Here is a 22,500-nt window from a genome sequence, read left to right as displayed (position 1 = left end):
AGCTACAAAAATTAAATTTTTCTTCTATGTATTTTCGTTTCATTTGCTTTATCTTCACTTGTTTAAGTCATTTCTTTCATTTGCCTTCATCATTACGTACATAAATATTTCAGTTTCTATTTTATCTCTTGGTCTGCTGTCAAAATGAATGTCTGTTGATAATAAAATAGTATTTATTTTATTTTGTTTTTTTCTTTCCATGGTATTATCTTTTTGGCGCTCCTAAAGTTTTAATCGAGGTTTCAGTTTCTCCGTACTTGCTGTACTTGTTTTGTTGTTGTTTTTGTTTCTTCTTATTTTTAAAACACAGATTGATACTTTTCCCTATGTGCTTTTTCAATTTTCTAAATGTCGTAACATTTGACCTTTCACGTCAAATCGTTGTGTTGTCCGTGTGAAAAGTGTGCTGAGAATTGAAAAATGAATCTAACATTAGAGGTATAATAATCAGAAATATCATTGTTTCCCCACATTTATAACTTGAGCTTTTATATAGCGCAATATGCACTAAAGGCGCTGAAAACGCTTTACAATGGGCCCCTGGTCAATAGTAACACTTAACATGTAGGACGAGACATGACGCCTGTTAGGCAATAGTACAATTTTTTTTCGTAATGCAGCGCTGTTTACGACCAGTTGCTCATTTTACACCTGAGCACGGTGAGAGAATTCAAGTAAAGAGACTTTTTCCAAGGACTTAACTATGCGCCACCAAGAGAGAGACTCGAGCTCTGAACCTTCCGATCCGAAGGCGAGTGTCACATCACTAGACCACATAGCCGCAATTATACGCATCGTCCTGAATGCAACACATGAATGTCAACCAATTTTTAAATTGTTTATCATCATTTCAATTTTGGGCATCAATATCACGACGACATACTACCGTTTCGAGGGGATGGGTCACAGATTACTGTGGAATCCTGATAGAAAGAACACAATTGACGTCACTCAGATCTTTGTTATTGCTTTTAGACAGCCCTTTTAATGATTAGATCTCACTAAATAGATTATATAAACCAGACTGTAAACGTTAAAGGTTACACATAGTTTTGTGTATTGGTACGCTGGCGGATGTGTTGAGTATTTTACCTAATCGCAAAGCATCAATAAAGCCAATACCTCCAGACCAGAAAGATTAGTTGATTTTAAGTTCGGGTTGATTGTATCCATTGTCAATGGAACGCACGAAGATAAAGAACAGAAAATTTCGGGTCATCAGGAAATGTTGACTTTAAGCAGAAGTGGCTGTAGTCCACTGTATTCTCTAAGCGTTCTAGAAAGTTGTTGGTCAAGGCTGTTTTGTTTCAGTTTCTTCGTAACTGCTTGGAAATTGTAATTGCATTTTCTGTCGATTGATATCGTCTTTGTGTGATTATGTGGTCTGTGCGGCTATGTGGTATGACACTCTCTTCCGGATCGGAAGGTTCTGAGTTCGAGCCTCGCTCGGCGCATAGTTGAATCTTTGGAAAAGGCTCTTTACTCACATTCTCTCACCATACTCAGGTGTAAAATGAGTACCTGGCCGTTAGCAGCGTTGTCTCTGTCGGTAAAAAAAATTTGTATTATCGCCTAATAGTAATAGGCGTCATGTCTCGTTCTACATGTTAAATGTTGCTGTTGCTTAGGGACCTCTTGTAAAGCGCTTTGAGCACATTAAGTGGATATTGCACTATGTAAAAGCTCACGTTAAAAAAAAATCTCTTTCCATCGCGTCCTTTTTCAGTTATGTTAATAATGTCATAAAATAACAACCTTATCTCCACCGTAGACTTTAGGGGTCTCAAACTTTTTAACCCGTTAACTGCCGTATTCAAAAATTTGGCCAGAAAACTCGTCCTTCAAACATCGACTCATTTAAACGACCCTCATCTTAACCTGATTAATACAATTTAATGAGAACTACTCGTAAAAATATCTGGTTAAAAACAATAACAAAGAGCTGAGTGACGTCATTTTCGTTCTTTCTATACAGTCGTAAACTTGGGATCAATTCGACCCCGTCCACCCCGCAGTGATTGGGTAGCTGGGTCTGTTAGGTCTGACGGAAAGTACTTTGCGATAGAGTAGCGTCTATCGGACGGGAAGCAAGCAATTGCTATTATCCATTTCACGCTATAGAAACCGGGATGCCTACTGGCTCTGAAGGACTACTTTACCTTACTACAATCGGTGTCTCTTGTATTCCCTTGTAGATACATCTGCTAATGCCTTTACCTAATGTAACGTTTAGTTTCGATTTGTTCAAACACTTTTTCCCATGCTTTCGCCCTAAACAGGGATTTTTGCTTGGAAGAGAATTCGTTTGTTGTGTCTAGTTGTTTGATAGTGTGTGTGTGTGTGTGTGTGTGTGTGCGTGTGTGCGTGTGTGTTTGTGTGTGTGCGTGCGATTATATTAATTTTATTTTGTAAAACTTATCTCGGACTTTCCACTTTTCCACTCGAGTGTATCTGATTTAACGGAAGTCGTTTATAATGCTTTTGGACATCACATTGAATTAAATGAAAAACATAATAAACAGTCTAGACCTAATATTACTCAATCTGACTCAGGAAATGTATGCAAAAAAAATATTATATCTCCAAGTAAACACACGAAAAGAATAACAAGTTGTTTTAAAAAACCTTCCTTTCGCTTGTGTTACCTATTTTTTTTTTTAATTCGGGGAGGGGGGTGGGGGGTGGGGGGGGGGGGGGAGGGCTCTAGGCAGATAATCATTTTAAACTTGACTAGTCTATTATGTAAACAAAACCTAAGTTAATAATTTGTAAGTGGAGATATTTTGAGATAAAAACTGCGTGAGAATTTTGTTTGTCTCTTTCGTATTTTCTGGTTTGCAAGAGTACATTGCCTTCGCGTACGAATAAATAAAGATCCATGTATTTCAACATCGAGCAATTTTTTTTTAACTTAAAAAAATTTAATCTGACATTAATGCCATGAGTCAGGACATTTTTATGTTATTTCCAGCGTTGGTTCTTCATTCCCACGGTTTATTGAAACCGAAACTTATGTTGAGTGGAACAGAAACTTGTCCGATTCCAGGAACCTCTTATCACATCCAAATTGAAATACCTATATGAAAAAGGCGCGCTTTAAGCAGTTAACTGCCGTTCAGTAGTCTGGAAAAACACGTATTTAAAATTTGACCAGAAAACCCGTCCTTCAGATATCGATCGATTTAAATGACCAGCATCTTAGCAAAAACTCTTAAACCTGGGAACTCGCGAGGTCCCCATTTTGAGTGTTTTTGCCAAGATGAGGGTCACATAAATCGATATTTGAAGAGCGAGTTTTCTGGACAAATTTTTAAATACGTGTTTCTCCAGAGTTCAAGAGTTAACTGTTTAAAAACCGACAACATCGTGATTGAGACCATTTGTAGTTGGTCTGGCTTGAAGTTTGAAGCATTTTTGGTTCTTTCTGTTCAAGGAGATATCATACAACTTACGTTAATAATCCAGCAACTTGCTTTATCTTGCGGTGAGCAAATTTCACTGTGTATAACGTTACTTGATTCATTTTCAATTCGTTGTTACTAGCTGTTCAACTTTAATCTAATACTGAATAATATTGAATGAAAGGAATTAAATTTACAACATAAACGAGTTAAATGCGTATGTCCATAGCATATTTCCACAATCTACCAGGGTCATAAAGCCTCAATTGTTTCCCTTTGTATGTAAGATAAACCCAAATCTGCGTTTAACAGTTTACGTCGCCTGTCAGGCGTCCTTTTTTGAACAAACAGCTACTTTCGCAAATGTTACACTTCTATTTTTTCCGTCACCCCGCGTCCTTAGCCATGCACAGAATACTTGATTTTTATCGGACCTCTTCTCCACCATTCTTCTAAAAATAATGTTAGATAGTGTGATGCCCTTATTTTCTTATTCGATGGTATAGACGTTGATCGTGTCCTTTCACGCCCAGGTATTGTGAATAAACTATAGCACACAAAGTCGAATGGTTTAACCCTCTCCTTATCACCTATTGGAAAATCGTCACATTTGTTACGATGCAACCGTCACTTTTATCATCCAGATTTCATTTCTTTTTGCTATAGTTATAAAAAACTTGACATTCTGTAATAGAGTTCATATTTTCGAACAATATTACGTATAGAATGGGCTTGTTGCTTTTATTTTTGGGTAAGAAATGTCTGTGTTTGTTTTGGGTGAGTGTGACGTTTTGGGGAAAATTCTGAAAATGGAGAGGGTTAAAGTAAAGAACTAGTCTTGTATTTTAACAAAAGAGAAGAGTCGAAAAACGTAGTCAGAACGGTTGACTATGATCACAAAACTCTGACATCAGCGTTGTATCCTTGGATAAGGCGCATTACAAAGTTTACCGACTCGACTCAAGTGTAAATGTTTACTTGGCTATACGACGTGGCGGATAGTGTAGGATGTTTCTACAAAAAAGGTGCATAACAAGTAACGTGCTCTGTAGAAATAAAAATGGTGTCCAAGAGTGGATAGAGCGTTGTGAAGCGCTATTTCCTGGTTCAGATTAAATTTTTTTCCCAATTTAGCTCAGTTCCCATCTCAGTTTTAAAACCCTTTTATTTAGAGCCAATTTCACAAATTAATGAGCCATTAATTAAACATGGCTGTTTTCTCAATCAAATTCGAATTATTCTTTGAATGTGAGTCTCTTTACCAAATGAATTAGTTACCTTGCACTTAAAAGTACGATCATACCGAAATAGATAGCGTGAGCATATGCAGAGGACGCTCTCTAATCTTTAAAAAAATGGGGAAAAATAGGTTTTAGAACTGTACATAAAATTGATCCCAGCAGATCTCTAAATCGCTTGAGCACATGAAGAATGCATAGAGGAGACCAAGTTGGCATTTGTTTGTTGTTTTTGTTTTTTCTAAAACACTTGATCGGCCAACAGTAACATGGTTGCTAGTTATAGAATTAATCGATTGGAAAGTACTTTTCCACCGTTTTATCCAAAATATCGAAAAAATTGTTACTGTTTGGTTCGCACGAGGAATAGCAAATACTCTCAAAACACAACATGGGAAGTTTTTGATTCTTAAACTGGGTACACAAGATAAATAAATAAAAAGAAAATATTCAGCATGTGGCCATAGACAGGAGGAAGAACATGAACATACAAATATGACATTCAGAATGAATTACATATCGATATGTTTTGATATGCGGCAGAGACTAAAATTGTTCATGTTTTGTTTTATTTCTTTTTTCTCCCGCTCAGTTTATAGTGATTATTATAACAACAATGCCAGCACCCTCCATATATTGTGGTTTCATTGTGGCCCTTGGTATCATCATCACAGGGGCGATGGGTAAGTCAATCTTATTTTATATTGCATTTCATCATTTTCTACAATCTCTTTCATCACTCGGAAATATGTTTTATTGATTGTGTCACAAGATAAAAATGTGTATGGACCGACGACACATATTTTCAGGTCTGATAATCGAATCATCTTAACTTTTATTGTATCGATATCAATAAAATATACCATGCACCATTCAAAATATAGGGCATATCCATTCCTCTTGATATAATAGCCTCAATATTTTTTTATTATAATATGTAATTTTAATATACTTTCACACACATACACACACATACTTATGTATATAAACACACACACACACACATACACACACATACACACACACACATATATATATATATATATATATATATATATATATATCATGCTGAGCAAAATGAGCAATTGTAACGTTGGTTATTCTTTAAATGTGAACACTTTTCACTCGGTAGATCATTTTGAGCACACTTTGCAATGTTACCAATGACCTCGAGCACATGGAAATGTAATATAGATCGTACCCATTGTATCTGTCTAGCTTCTAGCCCGAACAAACCAAAATAGACATATTATTATGATGGAATACTTGATACTGTTCGCGTCTGCTTCAGATTTTCATTTGACCTCAGGATTAAAGTGGTCAAGACACCCATTTTCTTTCATGTAAGTTAGATCAATGTATATTACTTAGTTTTGAATTATGGGCAACCTCTCAATTTTACCTATCAACAATCAAAACATGATCACCAGAGTACTGTACTACTGTACTGTAAGGTAAGTTCTCGATCTCAGGATCGGGGAGACATTCCGAAAGCTCCTACATCCCCAGTATTCTTAAAATTTGTATTTTCACCGTTGATCTTTTGTCAGGCGTTTATTTATTCAATTTGTCATCATATAGAAGCATTTTTAAAGCTCTAGAACAAACCTAGATAGATTTGTAAAAGTTTAAAATTTCCTAATTTGACTATTGTTTTGATTCTCGGCCGCCATTTTGATTTGTTAAGTATTGAAAAGTGTTGCAAAGCAGTCCGAGGGTTTTTTTCTATTAGGGTTAGCTCGAGATCAGAGGATTTTTAAAAATTAGGGTTAGCCATAAGTCTTAGCAAAGGTGCTAGGGTGTTTGTTTTTCCTATTACTATTAGGGTTAGTTAAAGGTACGAGGTTTTATTTTTTCTTGGGGTTAGTTCGGGGTTATTTGAGTTGTTTCCCTTTGTAGGAGCTTTCGGAAAGCCTCCACAGGATCGTCTTTCAACTCTGCTCAAGTCTGCTACTTCGGGTTTATTTTCGCGGTTGATTTTCTTACCACAACCTGTTTTCACACACGGACAACTGTATGTTGCTGTGTCACGGGTCAGAGGCTATAGTGGCTTACACTTCATGTTGGGCCACACAGAAAAATCTACAGAGGATTACCAAGTTCCACATTCAACGTTGTTATCAATCTGCCCTCATTAAATGATGGTGGGTACAATATCGAATGAAAATAGTTCTTTCCTCGTGAAATTGCGGGCTTTTTATTAGTATACATATATATATACATATATATATATATATATATATATATATATATATATATATATATATATATATATATATTATATATATAATACACTACAGCCAGGATAAGTAATGCAAGAGCAATGTTGAAAAGATTCTTGTCTTCTAGAGAAAAATACAAAGGAAAGCAAAAAATAAAAATTCTCAACACTAAATGTGAAATCGGTGTTGCTGTTTGACTATGTCCATGTTTATGGTATATTGGCTGTCACTTTTTTTACTGAGAAAGATGCTGTTAAACAAAGAAAGACTATATGGGCCTAATGCAAGAAAAATGAGTCCATACTCCACATCAAGCGATATTGTTGATAAGGGAAGTAATGCAGGAAATAATACTTAAGAAACAAGGAATGCATTGGTTACCTCCCATAAGGATGGGATTTCAGTAAGCTCGGATTCTATAAGAATTTTGGTTTCTCCCAAGAGCATACAAGAATCCATCGAATACAGTATATACAAAACAAACAACCGACTCCCTTTATCACACACACACACACAATAACATACAATATATATATATATATATATATATATATATATATATATATATATATATATATATATATACTAGTAAAAAGCCCGCAATTTCGAGGGGGAAAGAACTATTTTCATTCGATACTGTACTCACCATCATTTAATGAGGGCAGAAAAACAAACACCCTAGCACCTTTAATAACACTTATGACTCACCTCTCGAGCTAACCCTAATAGTAAAAGACAACTCTCGGACTGCTTTGCACTACCTTTCATTACTTAACAAATCACAATGGCGGCCGAAAATCAAAACAATGGTCAAATTAGGAAATTTTAAACTTTCACAAATCTATCAAGGTTTGTTCTAGAGTTTTTAAAATACTTCTATATAATGACAAACTGAATAAATAAATGCCTGACAAAATATCAACGGTGAAAATACAAATTTAAAGAACACTGGGGATGTAGGAACTTTCGGAATGTCTCTCCTTTACTTAACTTATGGAAAAACAAACACCCTAGCGCCTTTAATAACACTTATGACCTCCTCTCGAACTAACCCTAATAGTAAAAAAAGAATCAAATTGGCGACTGAAATACCTTCATATGATCAAGTGAATAATATCACTATGAATGCCACGATTTGCTGAAAAATGCCAACACACACACGCATGTATACACCACACACAACACACACACAAAACACACACACACACACACACACACACACAAACATACACGCGATTAGAACTTACTACGACATTACAAAACTGATCACCGCTAAATCAACAAAACAACGGAAGTAATAATAATACTTGATGTCATAAATAGATGACGCAAATTGACAACTTTTTACAGTGTCAAAATTAGTTGATTTTGAGAGCCAAGTGTCGTCGGTACATATTTTATGATATTATCTGTTTGACTCAACGAACTTTCAAACTGACGTTAAATTATAAAAGGAAATCAAGTTATCTGTTTATCTATCTGTAAAAAATACATTTCTAATTTTCAAATCTTTCAGTAGAGTTGGGCGTCGTATCAATTTTTTTATTGACTCAAATCAGCACAATGTTCTCCACAATGCTATATTTTTTAAAGAAAAGATATATATATATATATATATATATATATATATATATATATATATATATATATATATATATATATATACACACACACACACACACACATCTATTTTGAAATAAACTGGCCTAATCTTGAGCGGTTATAGTCTGCTTGAAATAATTTCGTGATAAATAATCACTAAAATGGCGGCCTATAGAAGGAACGAAATTGACGTCACTAATCTCTTTGTTATTGTTTTTAGCCAGCCATTTTTTGAATCGTTCTCACTAAATTGTATTAATCAACCTATACACGTTTAAGGTTACATATATACTTTTGTGCGTTTATACGTTATAATCAGCTGGCGGATGTTGTGAGCTCATTTTAAATGATCACAAAGCATCAATACTCCCGGTGCCCTAATTGTCTCAGAAAGCCTATGCTTGTCTCATTTATTTCTCCCGTCTTGAGACCTGTGGTATTGCATGTCCACTGTCTACCTCTGATTTTTTACCCATCAATGTTCGCTAATAAAACCTCTTTTTTCATATTGCCTTTAATGAATTTTGATTGCCTTTCTCTTTTAACTTTAGAATGCTAGAGGTCACCATCATTAAGTAGATTGATAATGTTAATCAACATAAATAATTAGTGTAATTAAAAAAAAATCCTTTTACTTTTAGGTCTAAATTTTGAAGCCTGTCCAGCTGGATGGATCACATATTTGGAGGAAAACAGCTGCCTCTACATTAGTGACAGCGCCACCAAGTCCCTGGAAAAGGCTCACGAGAAATGTGTGGAAAGGAATGCGAGTCTTATTATGATCCAGACTGAGCAGAAGTTGAATTTTTTCGACCGTAAGAGTTATAGTAGGGAGAATTAGGTTAAAACTGTGCAAATTCGGTTGAAAGCAATAAAAATTTCATACAGGTTACCAAGACCCACTAAAACCCATCTGCCATAGAACCATTCTGGCAATCAATCATAACGTTTTGGTTTAATGCCTTAAATTTTCCCTATTACAACTATATTAAACGAGGGAAATAACTACATAAATACATATATTTTCTTCATATTCATTGTATTAGGGGAAATTGGGCTAAAACCGAGCGCACTGGCATTGAAAGCATGAAAATTGGCATACAGGTAGCTAAGACCCATATAAATGACACCTGCTATAGAACCACTCTCACAATTTATTATAACAGTACGTTTTTAGCACTTTCATTTTTCCCTACATAGCATTACTTATCCTAGGAAAATAACAACGAGAATACAATATGCGTTCAATAATTTAAATATATTGTGGACAATTTACAGTAGATAACAAATAGAGATTCGGGTGGGAACAGTACAGACAATGGACGTTTCGGGGAAAAAAACCCTCGTCAGCAAAAGGAACGTTGAAAACTTAAACAAAATGTAGTAGGAATTGTAGCGTGTATATTCCTGGGTGGTTGAAGCATGAGACGTTAGCGTGGTGTTATCTAGTTGACATATAAATACTTGTCCCATCAGTACCTGCGAGAAGTTCTTTTTGCAATTGTAATTGTACCTGAAAACATGCAAACGCATTACCTTTTTAGTCATATGTAATCTTCTCTCTCTCTCTCTCTCTCTCTCTCTCTCTCTCTCTCTCTCTCTCTCTCTCTCTCTTTCTTTCTTTCTCTTCTTTCTTTCTTTCTTTCTTTTAAAGACCCATCAACATTCAATTATGAATTAAGAGAATTTCATATGGAATACATAAGTAATGCTACAGTTTTAAAACACTACATTAACTACACAATGGTTCACCAGCAAGACATGTAAGATCTATTTCATACAAAACAAGCCATCAGTACAGAGTAATTTTTGGACAGTAACAGATAGAACAGTCATGGGTGATTTTAGCCGAGCACTCAATTATACCTGAACGAGCAGGCAATTTGTTTGCATAAGGACAAAACAGTACTGCTAAAACATGCTCCCATTGTCAACATGCGGTCAATAACTTAACGTCAATAGCTTGACACAATACTGCTTCGTAACGATTGATGATGATGATGATGATGATGATGATGATGATGATAATGATGATGACGATAGGCATAGCGTTCTAATACCATTTTAATTATATTGGTATGCCGGCTCCATACTGTCATAAAAAAATAGTAGTCCTTCAGAGCTATTCGGTCCATGGACCCGGTTTCTATAGCGTGAGACGGACAAAAGCAATTGCTTTATACCCCTTTCAGAGGACGCTAGTCTATCGCAAAGTACTTTCCACCAGATATAACAGACCCAACTTCCTAATTACTACTGAGTGGACTGGGAAGACAGGAAAATAAATTCAACTGCACCCGGGATCGATCCCGGTCCCTTTGCGTGTGAAGCGAGTGCTCTACCAACTGAGCTATCTTGATCCCCAACTATTATCAAGTCTGACCAAAATAGGCTATAAAACGCGTAAAATGATTATTGCAGTATTTTTAGAAAGAAAAAATAAAAGGGGGAAGGGAAAAGGAGCACTGTCTGTGTCAACACTGTTGCCGACTTTTAATCGAGCTGTGTTCTGCGAGTTTGTTTGTCTGTCCGTCTGCCCTTCTATATTAGTGTAGTTGATTATACTTGCTAAATTAGATAAACAAAAATCTATTATTATAGAATTGTGCATATAAGATCAACGATTAAACAATTTGGATACTTCGTGAATCGAAAGTTTAGCGAAAGGAAACATCCGGTTTGACGCTAAAATAGTCATCAATGGGAATCCAGGATGACGTAAATAAACCTTGGGTCGCCTTGTTTTGAATGTTTACACAATAGGAATGAACAAATCTTTTTGTCGTCCATTAAAAATTTTCCAATCTTAAAAAGCTTGTATCTCAACTAATACAGATCTCTCAGAGTGGTTCTATAGCATAAATTACAGGATATTTCATATTCTACAACATATGTAATTTTCATGCTTTCAACCCTAATTTGCACAATTCAATGGTTCTTTGGACCTCTAATTCCCCCTACTAATAGGTTTGATTTAGATAGTTCAATTTTATTTTTTAAAAGCAAGATATTATTTATGAATAGTTTTATCGGCATTCTGTCTTTGGAGAGACAGCCGAGAGCAAGTTCACAATAAAAAGGAGGTCTGATCATCAATAATTGTATAAGACTTGCAATGCTGGAACCTTTGCGTTATTTAATGTGTATTGCTCTCTAAATTTCTAATAAATCAAAATACGTATGAAGTCTAGATTGCAGTGAAGCAGACAAGTGAATCTGTCAAGATTCCACAAAACCAATTGAGTTTTGTCCGACCGTTTTCCCCTGCAATGCACCCAGGTTCAGTCCTTCTAATAACATTACCCTAAACGTATACCAGTTTATGACACTGTGCCATTTGCATCAAATACTAACTTTTTGGTGTCTCGTTTTTTACTCCATTCGATGATTGTGAGTTGAAGACTTTAGCAATCCATCAAAATACCCCAAAGATGTTTAAAGGGCTAGTTCTATATTATAGTGCCTTCAAATCGAGACATCATCGATAAGCTCTTGATATTTTGAATGTTTCCCTGTAACTCAGCATTTACAACATCTGGCATGAAATAAATATCAAGTTATTCATCAATTTGACTTACTACATTACTGGCCTCATCAATATCGTCAGTCGCTTCTTGAGGCGGTAAGACAGGACGAACACGGATAGAACTAACCCATTCAATTACATTTCTAAGTAATTATTCAACCCAACATTTTAATCAACCAGAACTTATAGAGACGCACTTGAGTTCTAGTACTGAGATATGGATAAGCCTTCGGAGATTCAGAGGTGGCGCTGTTCAGTGGTTGACAAAAGACGGAAATGTATTGGTAAGTGACTTATTCTAGAATTAGAGGAAAGTGAATTGATTCAGAAAAGTGAGTGGAGCAGGCACTTATGTGGATAATATCTGTCGTACCAGTAAGGTTGCGGGTTCGAGCCCCCATCGCCGCGCGAAATTTTTATTCTCTATTGCCTTCTAGCACTTTCCTACTCACTTCATTTCTTGTTAGGAAAGCGAATACAATATTAAAATCATAATGACTGCCGAGAAATTTTCTCAATGAATAAATTTACATCTCTATAATGTAAATAAAATCTTTTTTATTTCATTTTTAGTTCGTCGCATAGTTATTACCTTTAACTTTGATACATTCTTTTATTCAAGTTCAAAAACGTTTATTTTAGGCAATTGCCAATGTAACTCATACAAGAATATATTTTTTCAACAAATCAAATAAGTAAAATCAATAATAAAGCAAGGCAAACAACGAAAATAATAATGATAATAACAGTAATAATGATAATATTAATAATAATAATAATAATAATAATAATAATAATAATAATAATAATAATAATGACAATAATAATAATAATAATAATAATAATAATAATAATAATAATAATAATAATAATAATAATAATAATAATAATAATAATAATAATGATAATAATATAAATAATGATAATTATAATGGTGGTAATATTTATGTAAAATCCTTTAAAGATTTAATTAATAGTTTAGTTATTTAATAGATTTTTAGACCTTGGTACAACTCAAATAATTCACGTTTTATGGATCAACATAAGATATGACATGACGACAATGATTTTTTACACTGTACAATGAGATTTGTTTACATAAGATTTATATAACCATGAAATATTCTTACAGCAAGAGTAATATTATTGCCGCTACAACTACTACCACAACTGCTACCACCAGTACAACTACTACTACTACCACCACTACTACTACTACTAACACCACTACAGCCACCACTACTATTACGTCTACTACATCTACAACTACTACCACAACTACTACTGCCATCACTACTGCTACCACTACCACCACTACTACCACTACTACCACCACTACTACTACGACTATTACTACTTCTACTACGACTATTACTACTTCTACTACGACTACTACTATTACTACTACTACTACTACTACTACTACTACTACTACTACTACTACTACTACTACTACTACTACTACTACTACCACTACTACTACCCCCCCCCCCGCCCCCTGCTATCGCTGCCACGACTGCTGCTGCTACTACTACTATTGCTACTACTTCTAACACCACCACCACCACTACTACTACTACTACTACTACTACTACTACTACTACTACTACTACTACTACTACTACTACTACTACTACTACTACCTCTACCACCACCACTACTGCCACTACTACTGCTACTGCTACTACCACCACCACTACCACTACTACTACTACTACTACTACTACTACTACTACTACTACTACTACTACTACTACTACTACTACTACTACTCTTACTACTACTGTCACTACTACCACTACAACTACCAGTACCGTTGCTACTACTACTACTACTACTACCACTACTACCACCACTTCCACTAGCACCACCACTATTACCACTAATAATAATGCTAATAATAGCAACAATAACAATAATAATAACAGAATCAATAGTATCAATAACGCTTTCACCACCGTTACTACCATCATCACCATCACTACCACCATCGTTATCATTATCATAATAAAAATAGCAATAATAACAATGAACAGTGAGAGTGAAAATCAACATCAACAGACAATACTAATGATGTCAACAACAACGGTAGTGACTATGATCTTCATTGATTACCAATCATTATCTTATGTCACAAGATACTCATACATTACAAGTAGCGAAAAATAAGAATTGTACATATATACATTTATTTAATATATTTCTCATATGCGTGTCAAGCTCAAGACATGCTCGATTATAATGACTGACAATCACAGACGCCCTTCCTACACACATATGCACCCACACACACAAATACACACACACACACATATACACACACACATACATACACACACATACACCCACACACACACTGATCTACGAAATCACATGTACAACCAAGGAATTTACCCAATGGAAACCGTACGGTGCTCTTATTGGCTAACCAACCAGCGGCCTCGATGAGAAAAATATCCGCCATTTTGTTGTTGGCTGGGAATCGCGTTACTATAGTAAACAAGCGCTGATCGGCCGTTCATGAAAACAAGTTGCTGCTCGCTCGTTTAACTCAAAATTATTCAAAACGATCTCTCTAAAATGATATAAATGTGACTTCTTAAGGTTTTCTTCACGGTCAAAACCACACAACATTCTATTAATGATTACGTCCGAGGCAAAAAGGAATATTGACAGGTCGACCGAGAGTTGAACTCGTGAGACGACAAACATCAATGCGAAGTGTCGCGAGAGTCAAGCTATTGTTTGTCTTGTCCTATTCTATATAGAGAAAAGGATAAATAGTATAGCCTCGTGTGTGAGTGGTTGCGTGTCATAGTCTTGTTTTTAAATTGTTTCTGTTGTTTATGTGTGTAGTGATGACTCTCTCACACTCAATTTCAATGCCGAAAGAGGAATTCCCGCACACAAGAAAGGGGAATTGGGGTGGTATTTGGCATACATATTGTATAGTATCTAGTTCTAAATAGATAACTGATTAGAATTATATTATGATATATAAACACAATGCCAAATACAATTCCGAAGTTTCCTTATTTCAAATGAAGCAAAGCTCATAAAACCTAATGGTAGTGATTGTAGAACTGAGTGTTAGTGAGGTGATGTGCTGTTGGTGGTGGTTGTAGTTGTAGTAGTAATAGTGATGATGATGTGGTGGTGGTGATGATTGTAGTTGTAGTAGTAGTGGTAGTGATGATGATGTGGTGGTGGTTGTAGTAGTAGTGGTAATGGTAATGATATGGTGGTGGTGGTGGTTGTAGTAGTAGTGGTCGTGATGATGATGTGGTGGTGGTGTTTGTAGTAGTAGTGGTAATGATGCGGCTATGTGGTCTAGTAGTATGACACTCGCTTCCGGATCGGAAGGTCCTGGGTTCGAGCCTCGCGCTCGGCGCATAGTTGAGTGCTTGGAAAAGGCTCTTTACTCACATTCTCTCACCGTACTCAGGTGTAAAATGAGTACCTGGCCGTTAACAGAGTTGTCTTTGTCCGAAAAATTGTAATATCGCCTAACAGGCGTCATGTCCCGTCCTACATGTTAAATGTTGACCAGGGACCCCTTGTAAAGCGCTTTGAGCACATTTAGTAGATATTGCACTATATAAAGCTCAATTAAAAAAAAAAAAAATTTCAATGATGATGATATGGTGGTGGTGGTTGCAGTAGTAGTAGTGGTAGTGATGATAATGTGGTGGTGGTTGTAGTTGTAGTAGTAGTGATAGTGATGATGATGTGGTGGTGGTTGTAGTAGTAGTGGTAGTGATGATGATGTGGTTGTGGTGGTTGTAGTAGTAGTTGTAATGGTGATGATATGGTGGTAGTGGTGGTTGCAGTAGTAGTGGTAATGGTAATGATATGGTGGTAGTGGTGGTTGTAGTAGTAGTGGTAATGGTAATGATATGGTGGTGGTTGTAGTAGTAGTGGTCGTGATGACGATGTGGTTGTGGTGGTTGTAGTAGTAGTGGTAGTGATGCTATTGTGGTGGTGGTTGTAGTAGTTGAGGTAGTGATGTGGTGGTGGTTGTAGTAGTAGTGGTGGTGGTGGTTGTGGTAGTAGTGGTAATGATGATGATATGGTGGTGGTGGTTGCAGTAGTAGTGGTAGTGATGACGATGTGGTTCAGGTGATTGTGGTAGTGGTAGTGATGATGATGTGCTGCTGGTGGTGTAGTAGTAGTGGTAGTGATAATGATGTGGGGCTGGTGGTTGTAGTAGTAGTGTTAGTGATGATATTGTGGTGGTGGTTGTAGTAGTAGATGATGTGGTGGTTGGAAAACACATTACAGGTTATTATAATACATGATTACACACATTCTCTAACTTCATTTTTTGACAGCTTCGTTGTGCCATAAATATACGCAACAGTTCTGAAACATTTTATTGTGGATTTTGATATTGTTTGTTGTTTTTCTTGTGTCGTTATGTTGACATAGATACCGAATTAATGGTAATTACTTCATTCTCAGCCAACAACAAAATGGCGCTGAATGCTTTCATTGGTGGACACTTTTTAGGCTTCGTACGTATTCTCATTCGTTTAATTCTATGTGTACAACAAACAGTGAGAAAAAAGTTAATTCAAAGGATTCAATTATGGCTAATAGACGAAATATTCAAATAATATATGTCATAATCTTATACATTAATGCATACCACAATGAATTAAAAAAAAAAAAATCAAATGTATTTTAATTCTCCAGTAATACCAGGTGCCTAACTAACATTTTTTTTCATATTCGATCAAAACTTTTCGACAAAGAATTCCAAATCTTCGAAATTCTGTCCCTGTGGAGTTATTTATAAATTGTATAAACTTGTACATATTGGGCTTTTCAATTAAATACTTAGGTAAATATTTTCCTCTGAAATAGTTATACCGTCTGCATTCACAGATTAAGTGGTACTCATCTTCAATCGAGTTACAATTTATAGAGAGCCTAGAAGGAAAATCAATTTTTGGTCTCTGCCATCTCCCCCTTTCGCTCATAAAATTATGAGAACCTAATCTAATTTTTGTAATGGCGAATCGGATTACTTTTACATTAATCTCGAATTTATAGCGTACAGAATTGTCATTGTCCAAATGTTTATAAAGTCTATGATCGCTAGTTGATCTCATCTCCTCTTTACATTTTTGTAAAAAAATATCGCTAAGGCGTTGACTGAAAGTATGTAAAAACATATTCTCATTTTCAACGTATTGATTAACCCAAACGTATCCAAAACCATATTTACACTACACAACATTCCTTTTAGCAAAGTTACCCAGTTAGTACATGAGATATGCTCTGTAGCCTGTGTTAATAATTTATTATAAATCATCTTGACTGGATTGTTTTCTTGTAGTTTTAAAATTTTAAACCAGTAGTTAATTACTCTTATTAATCTCTGGTTGATCAATGGAAATACTTTTATTTCATGATATACGAAGCTGACGGTGTAGATTTCCTTACCCCCAGTATGGATTTTAAGAAACCTAAATGCATTTGTTCCATTTTTACCGCTTCACAATAGCCCCATATTTCGCACGAATAATTAAGTATTGGTGATATTAGAGTATTAAACATATGGAGTTGGGTGGAAGGTGATAATTCCTGATATTGGTGGAGCAGAGAATATAAGTTAAACATTGCTCTACGACCTAGGTCTACAAAGTTCTGTATTCCTTTCGTAAATCTTCCACTACTACCAAACATAAACCCCAGATACTTGAATTGCCCTACTGTTTCTAATAATTTGTCTCTATAAAACCAACTGTCAATCATCCCGATCTTTCCACCTCTTTTAAAGGCAACGCATTTGGTTTTTGTTGTGTTAACGCGCAAACCCCATTTGTAACAGTAATCACTTAGACAATTAAGTCCTCGTTGTAAACCAGTTCTGGTTTCACTGAATAAAACCATATCATCGGCAAATAAAAGGACAGTTAACAGCAATGAGTTAATCTTTACACCTATGTCGTTATGCTGTTCAAAAGCTTCGTTAATGTCATTTATAAACACAGAGAAAAGAAACGGAGACAGAGACTCTCCCTGAAGAACCCCATTTGTTGATGTGAAGAAACATTCATCATGAGGGTCATCGTACTTGTTCGTAGTAGATTTGAAAATTGACTGTTTGATGCAAAGTTTTATTTTACTGTACATATTTTGAAGAATGTTTGTGACTTTACAACTGACCATGTTCTTGTGTAACTTAAACCACAGAGCCCTTCTATTAGCACTGTCAAATACTTGCTTTAAGTCAATAAAAGCACAATATAAGGGCTTAGAGTTGTTTTAAAATAATTCTAATAAACCATGTAAGATAAATATGCAGTCAGTTGTTCCTCTTTGTTTTCTAAACCCAAACTGATTTTCTGAAATGACGTTATTTAATTCTGCCCAAGTACATAATCTCCGATTTAATATTGTAGTGAAAAGTTTACCAATTCAACTTAACAGCGTAATGCCTCGGTAGTTGTCTGGATTATTAATTTCCCCCTTTTTGTATATGGGTATGATTTCACCAACTGCCCATTGTTGGGGAAAGATACCACTGCTAAATACTTTGTTAAAAATCTTTAGTAGAACTTGACGAAGAGCACTACCTCCATATTTTATAAATTCATTAAGAATTAAATCGTACCCCGCACTTTTGTTATTTTTCAAGCTTTTGATACTATACTCTAACTCGTTTATGTTTATATCCCCGTCTAACCATTCATCATAATGGGCATCGTGACTTTTTCCCCATTTGCTCACTTCACTTTCACCCGAGCCAAGTGGGGATTGAATATTGTTCATGGTACGGAAGTGCGTAGTAAAATCACAATCACCCGTGACTAATTTCTCCCTCTTTTTGATTTTATTCCAAAACTGCTTCGGGTCACTGCGGCACAATTGTATTAGGTCATCTGCTTGCTGCAACTTTAATCTTGTCCGTTTCGTTCGGCAACATTTCCGATAGTCATTTCTTGCTTTGCACATTTTATATTTATCCAATGTATTTTTTGTTTTCTTGAATATGTTTTTCAAATTTGTAAATATCTTCCCCATTTCCCGACACTCCCCGTCATATCATCCCCTCGTTTTGGCCCTGTTACTAAGTTTTCCTACTTGATGAGGTTTGGCAGCAGCCAAAATTAATTCATTTAATTTTGTGATACTAACATTAATAATCTCGTCATCGTCTCCGTCGCTATCAAGTATTTGTAAAATTTCGAGCAAATTATCATACATTCAACTTGTTGCATGTTGGCAATAAACTCCCCCCTTTTCTCCTCCCTCCACTTCATTCTATTTTTGTATGTTGTATTGGAATGTAAATCTGGTGAATGGTTTGAAGTTTGACATGTAAGTTTCAAAACAATGGAAGCATGGTCGGAATAAGCATTAAAATCGTTCACAATAAAATTGTTTACTAAAGGTAATATGCCCAATGAACACACCGCATAGTCAATAGTACTTTGACCGTTTCTGTTACAAAAAGTCACATGCCCCACCCCTTTATCTTCCCCCGCCCTACCATTGATGATTACCGTGTCACTCATTTTACACATTCTGACAAGACGTTGCCCCCACTCATTTACTCCTTTATCTTCATTTGGACGATTGACAAGCATGTTGTTGACTGACAGGTGTTCCATTGCCATACATCTGATGCCGTCTATCGTTGTGATATTATTATCTTTTTCAAAACTTATATTTTCTTCATAGATATCATATAGCCCGCCCGTCCTTGAGTTTAAATCACCTATAACGATAATGTCACCTTTCGATTTCAGTTCGGCAATCTTGTCAGTTAAAATCTCGTACCTATTCCTGAGTCGAGCGTGTTGCGAGATGACGAGACGGGTTTCATATAAACACAGATAGTGTATATGTCCTGCCGTAAACCAAAATATTTTTTACACAATTTAAAAATCAGACCGTCCTCAAAATCCCAATGACACTTACTTATTCCTTTCCAAATACTGTTTTTAAAGAAGCATACTAACCCCCCACTATCTCTTTTTGCTTTTTTCCTGCGCTTGCAATGCTTACTTACACATTCATATCCATTTAAAACCAAAACCTTATACTCATCCGTCCAACACTCGCTTAACACAATCATATCACAAACATTTATCTCATTCATAAAATCATCATTCTCCAGCTTCGAAACAAGACTGCCATTTACATTTAAAGATAAAACGGATAAAAAGGATACATTGTTTCTGGGGGCTCCTGGTACCTCATCCTATGCTCTCCCGACGACATCGATTTCTTTGACGATCTTCCCGTCGACGATGAGTTTCGCTGGGTATATGATGGAGGCCCGCTTTCCCTTTTTTCGTAGGTCCACGACCTCCGGAACCAGCATCTCCCTGGCCTTCCTGATCTCGTAAGGGAAATCTTCCGATATGCCGTATGGTTTTCTTAAATTGATCTTCTCCATTCTTACTAATTCCCGAACTTGGTAATTCAAGAAGTTAGCGATTATTGGCCGTGGTCGATCATAATTCGCCCTTGGTCTCCCAATGCGGTAGGCCCTTTGTATATCAACTGGTTGATTTATATGTAATTCCTTCTTTATAAAATGTTTTAACAACCCTATACAATCCTCATTTTTGTCTTCCTTGACACCGTAAAAAAGCAAGTTGTTCCTCCTCCCTCTCGCCTCCTGATCAATCACCCTCCATTGCATCCGCTTTAACTTCTCATCCTCATCCTCCTCCCTTCTCCTCATTCTAACCACTTCCTCACTCTATCTTCTCACGTTCGCCTCAATCTTATCCATCCTCTCGTCTTGTTTTTCTATTTTCTCCAGCACCTTTTTAACAGCAGCACCTAGAGGAGAGACTTCACTTGTCACGATTTCCAACGCCTTTAGAACTGCATTTAACCTTTCTATCAATCCCATCACCTCATCTCTTAAAAAGCACAAATCCTTTCTCACTTCTTTCACCTCTTCCGTAACTTCGCTACTGTCACTCCCTGGTCTCATCCTCTTCGCATCACGATAACACACTTCATTTACGCTCGACATTATAACAGGACGTTTAAACAGTTCACAATAGAATCTTGAAAGGGTAACAGCTAAATGTTTTCACAGTCACAATGTCAATCACAGAACGTAGATCGGAAATATAACAGGGTCGGTTGACAGGTGGACAACGATGATGACGGAGCCGATTACTGAGAAATATTCACAATAAAATGAGAGAATATAACAACTAAGGTTTACAGGCGAACAGCGACGATGACGGTGACGATGACAGTGAAAAATACTGATTCTTTAGAAATTATTACTTTAAAAAGTCCGAATAATAGTCCAAAAGATAAAGGGAAATGTCACGAATAGATTAATAGAGATTCCAATACAAGACAGCAACAATTACTAGAGGAATGTACAATAACACCACAGCAGATAAAAACACGTCTTGACACCTTGACACACAACAAACAATCACCAAACGTTAAACGTTTAAATACGCTTTCATGCACAATGTATGGGCTGCAGGGTTTGTGGCTCGAAGTTCTGTGGAGCATCGATCAAGATGTGAGGAAGGAATTAAATTGGTCGCTGTTGTTAATTAGGTTTTAAGTATGTACATAAGGTTATGTTTGATTTTAGGAGGCATCCAAGTAATAGTAGTATATTGTCTCTTATCTCTTTCCTTCCTTGTACTGCACTCAGTTATTTTAAAAATCATGTCTGTGGTTTGTCGAAAATTGACAGCCAATTTTGTAGAGTTCATTTCCAGGTTTAAGACCAAAATACATGCAAGGAAGATTTCATGCTTAAACTCTTCTTCAGCTAAGAACAAAAACAATGAGAGCGGTGATATTAAATTAATACGATAATTATAACTTCACGTATTGTATAACGTTATATTTGCTTTTGGTGGTGGTGACTAGAGCTTTATTTGAGCACGACACAGCCCAGTTTACATATTTTAAAAACTCTTATCCATTTTGTTCAACATGCTTATGGTCTCCAGCTAGCGACACTTTGGTATTTACCTAAATTTTAAAACGCTCTTTCTACAATATTAACAATTTAATTAATTGCATGATAGCGGCTTTGCTGATGTTACAAGTGTCTTTAATATGATGTTCTCAGATTAAAATTGCTTTGAAATGCTTGTTTCTTCCTGTCTAAACACTAAGTCTGTAGATGTTGAGGCTCATAGAAGAGCTGATGATTATCTTCATTTCTGGAATATTATGATCAGGGAGTTCGACCAAGGTCTTGTTTAGTTTTTGTTTGATCATATAATGTTCCATATAATCTAATTATTTATTTGGCAAATTGGATTTTTTGTAACACCAAGGCTCCGAAACCACTGGACCAATCGTCACCAAATTGTGTTTACAATTGACATGAAGATGGTTTGTGTGTATCATGAGATTGATTAGACATCGTGATGATTTTATCGAAAAATCAAATTTATTTCGTCAAATTCCGTCAAAAACAGACGCTATCAATTTTAGCGCGTGGGATTTTTGTCAACCTTCCGGTTGGCAAGTATGACAATGTTAGCGGGAGTACT

At 35.9% G+C, this 22,500-nt stretch overlaps 1 protein-coding gene across 1 annotated transcript in view; it reads left to right on the top strand.

Moving 5' to 3' along the window:
- Nucleotides 1–3,116: 3,116 nt before the first annotated feature.
- LOC144961201 (uncharacterized) overlaps nucleotides 3,117–22,500 on the top strand; it is a 49,594-nt gene continuing 30,210 nt past the window's right edge. The window contains exons 1-5 of the mRNA XM_078894482.1: nucleotides 3,117–3,135; nucleotides 3,331–3,484; nucleotides 5,239–5,322; nucleotides 9,105–9,278; nucleotides 12,170–12,273. Coding sequence (XP_078750608.1) covers nucleotides 5,256–5,322; nucleotides 9,105–9,278; nucleotides 12,170–12,273 — 345 coding nt within the window. The 5' untranslated portion in view covers nucleotides 3,117–3,135; nucleotides 3,331–3,484; nucleotides 5,239–5,255. The remainder of the gene's footprint in view (nucleotides 3,136–3,330; nucleotides 3,485–5,238; nucleotides 5,323–9,104; nucleotides 9,279–12,169; nucleotides 12,274–22,500) is intronic.

Source organism: Berghia stephanieae, chromosome 1 (genome assembly GCF_034508935.2).
Source record: "Berghia stephanieae isolate SIO BIC M18660-M18661 chromosome 1, UCSD_Bste_1.3, whole genome shotgun sequence".
NCBI classification, from domain to species: Eukaryota; Metazoa; Mollusca; class Gastropoda; order Nudibranchia; family Aeolidiidae; genus Berghia; species Berghia stephanieae.
This window is presented reverse-complemented; position numbering and strand designations above follow the sequence as displayed.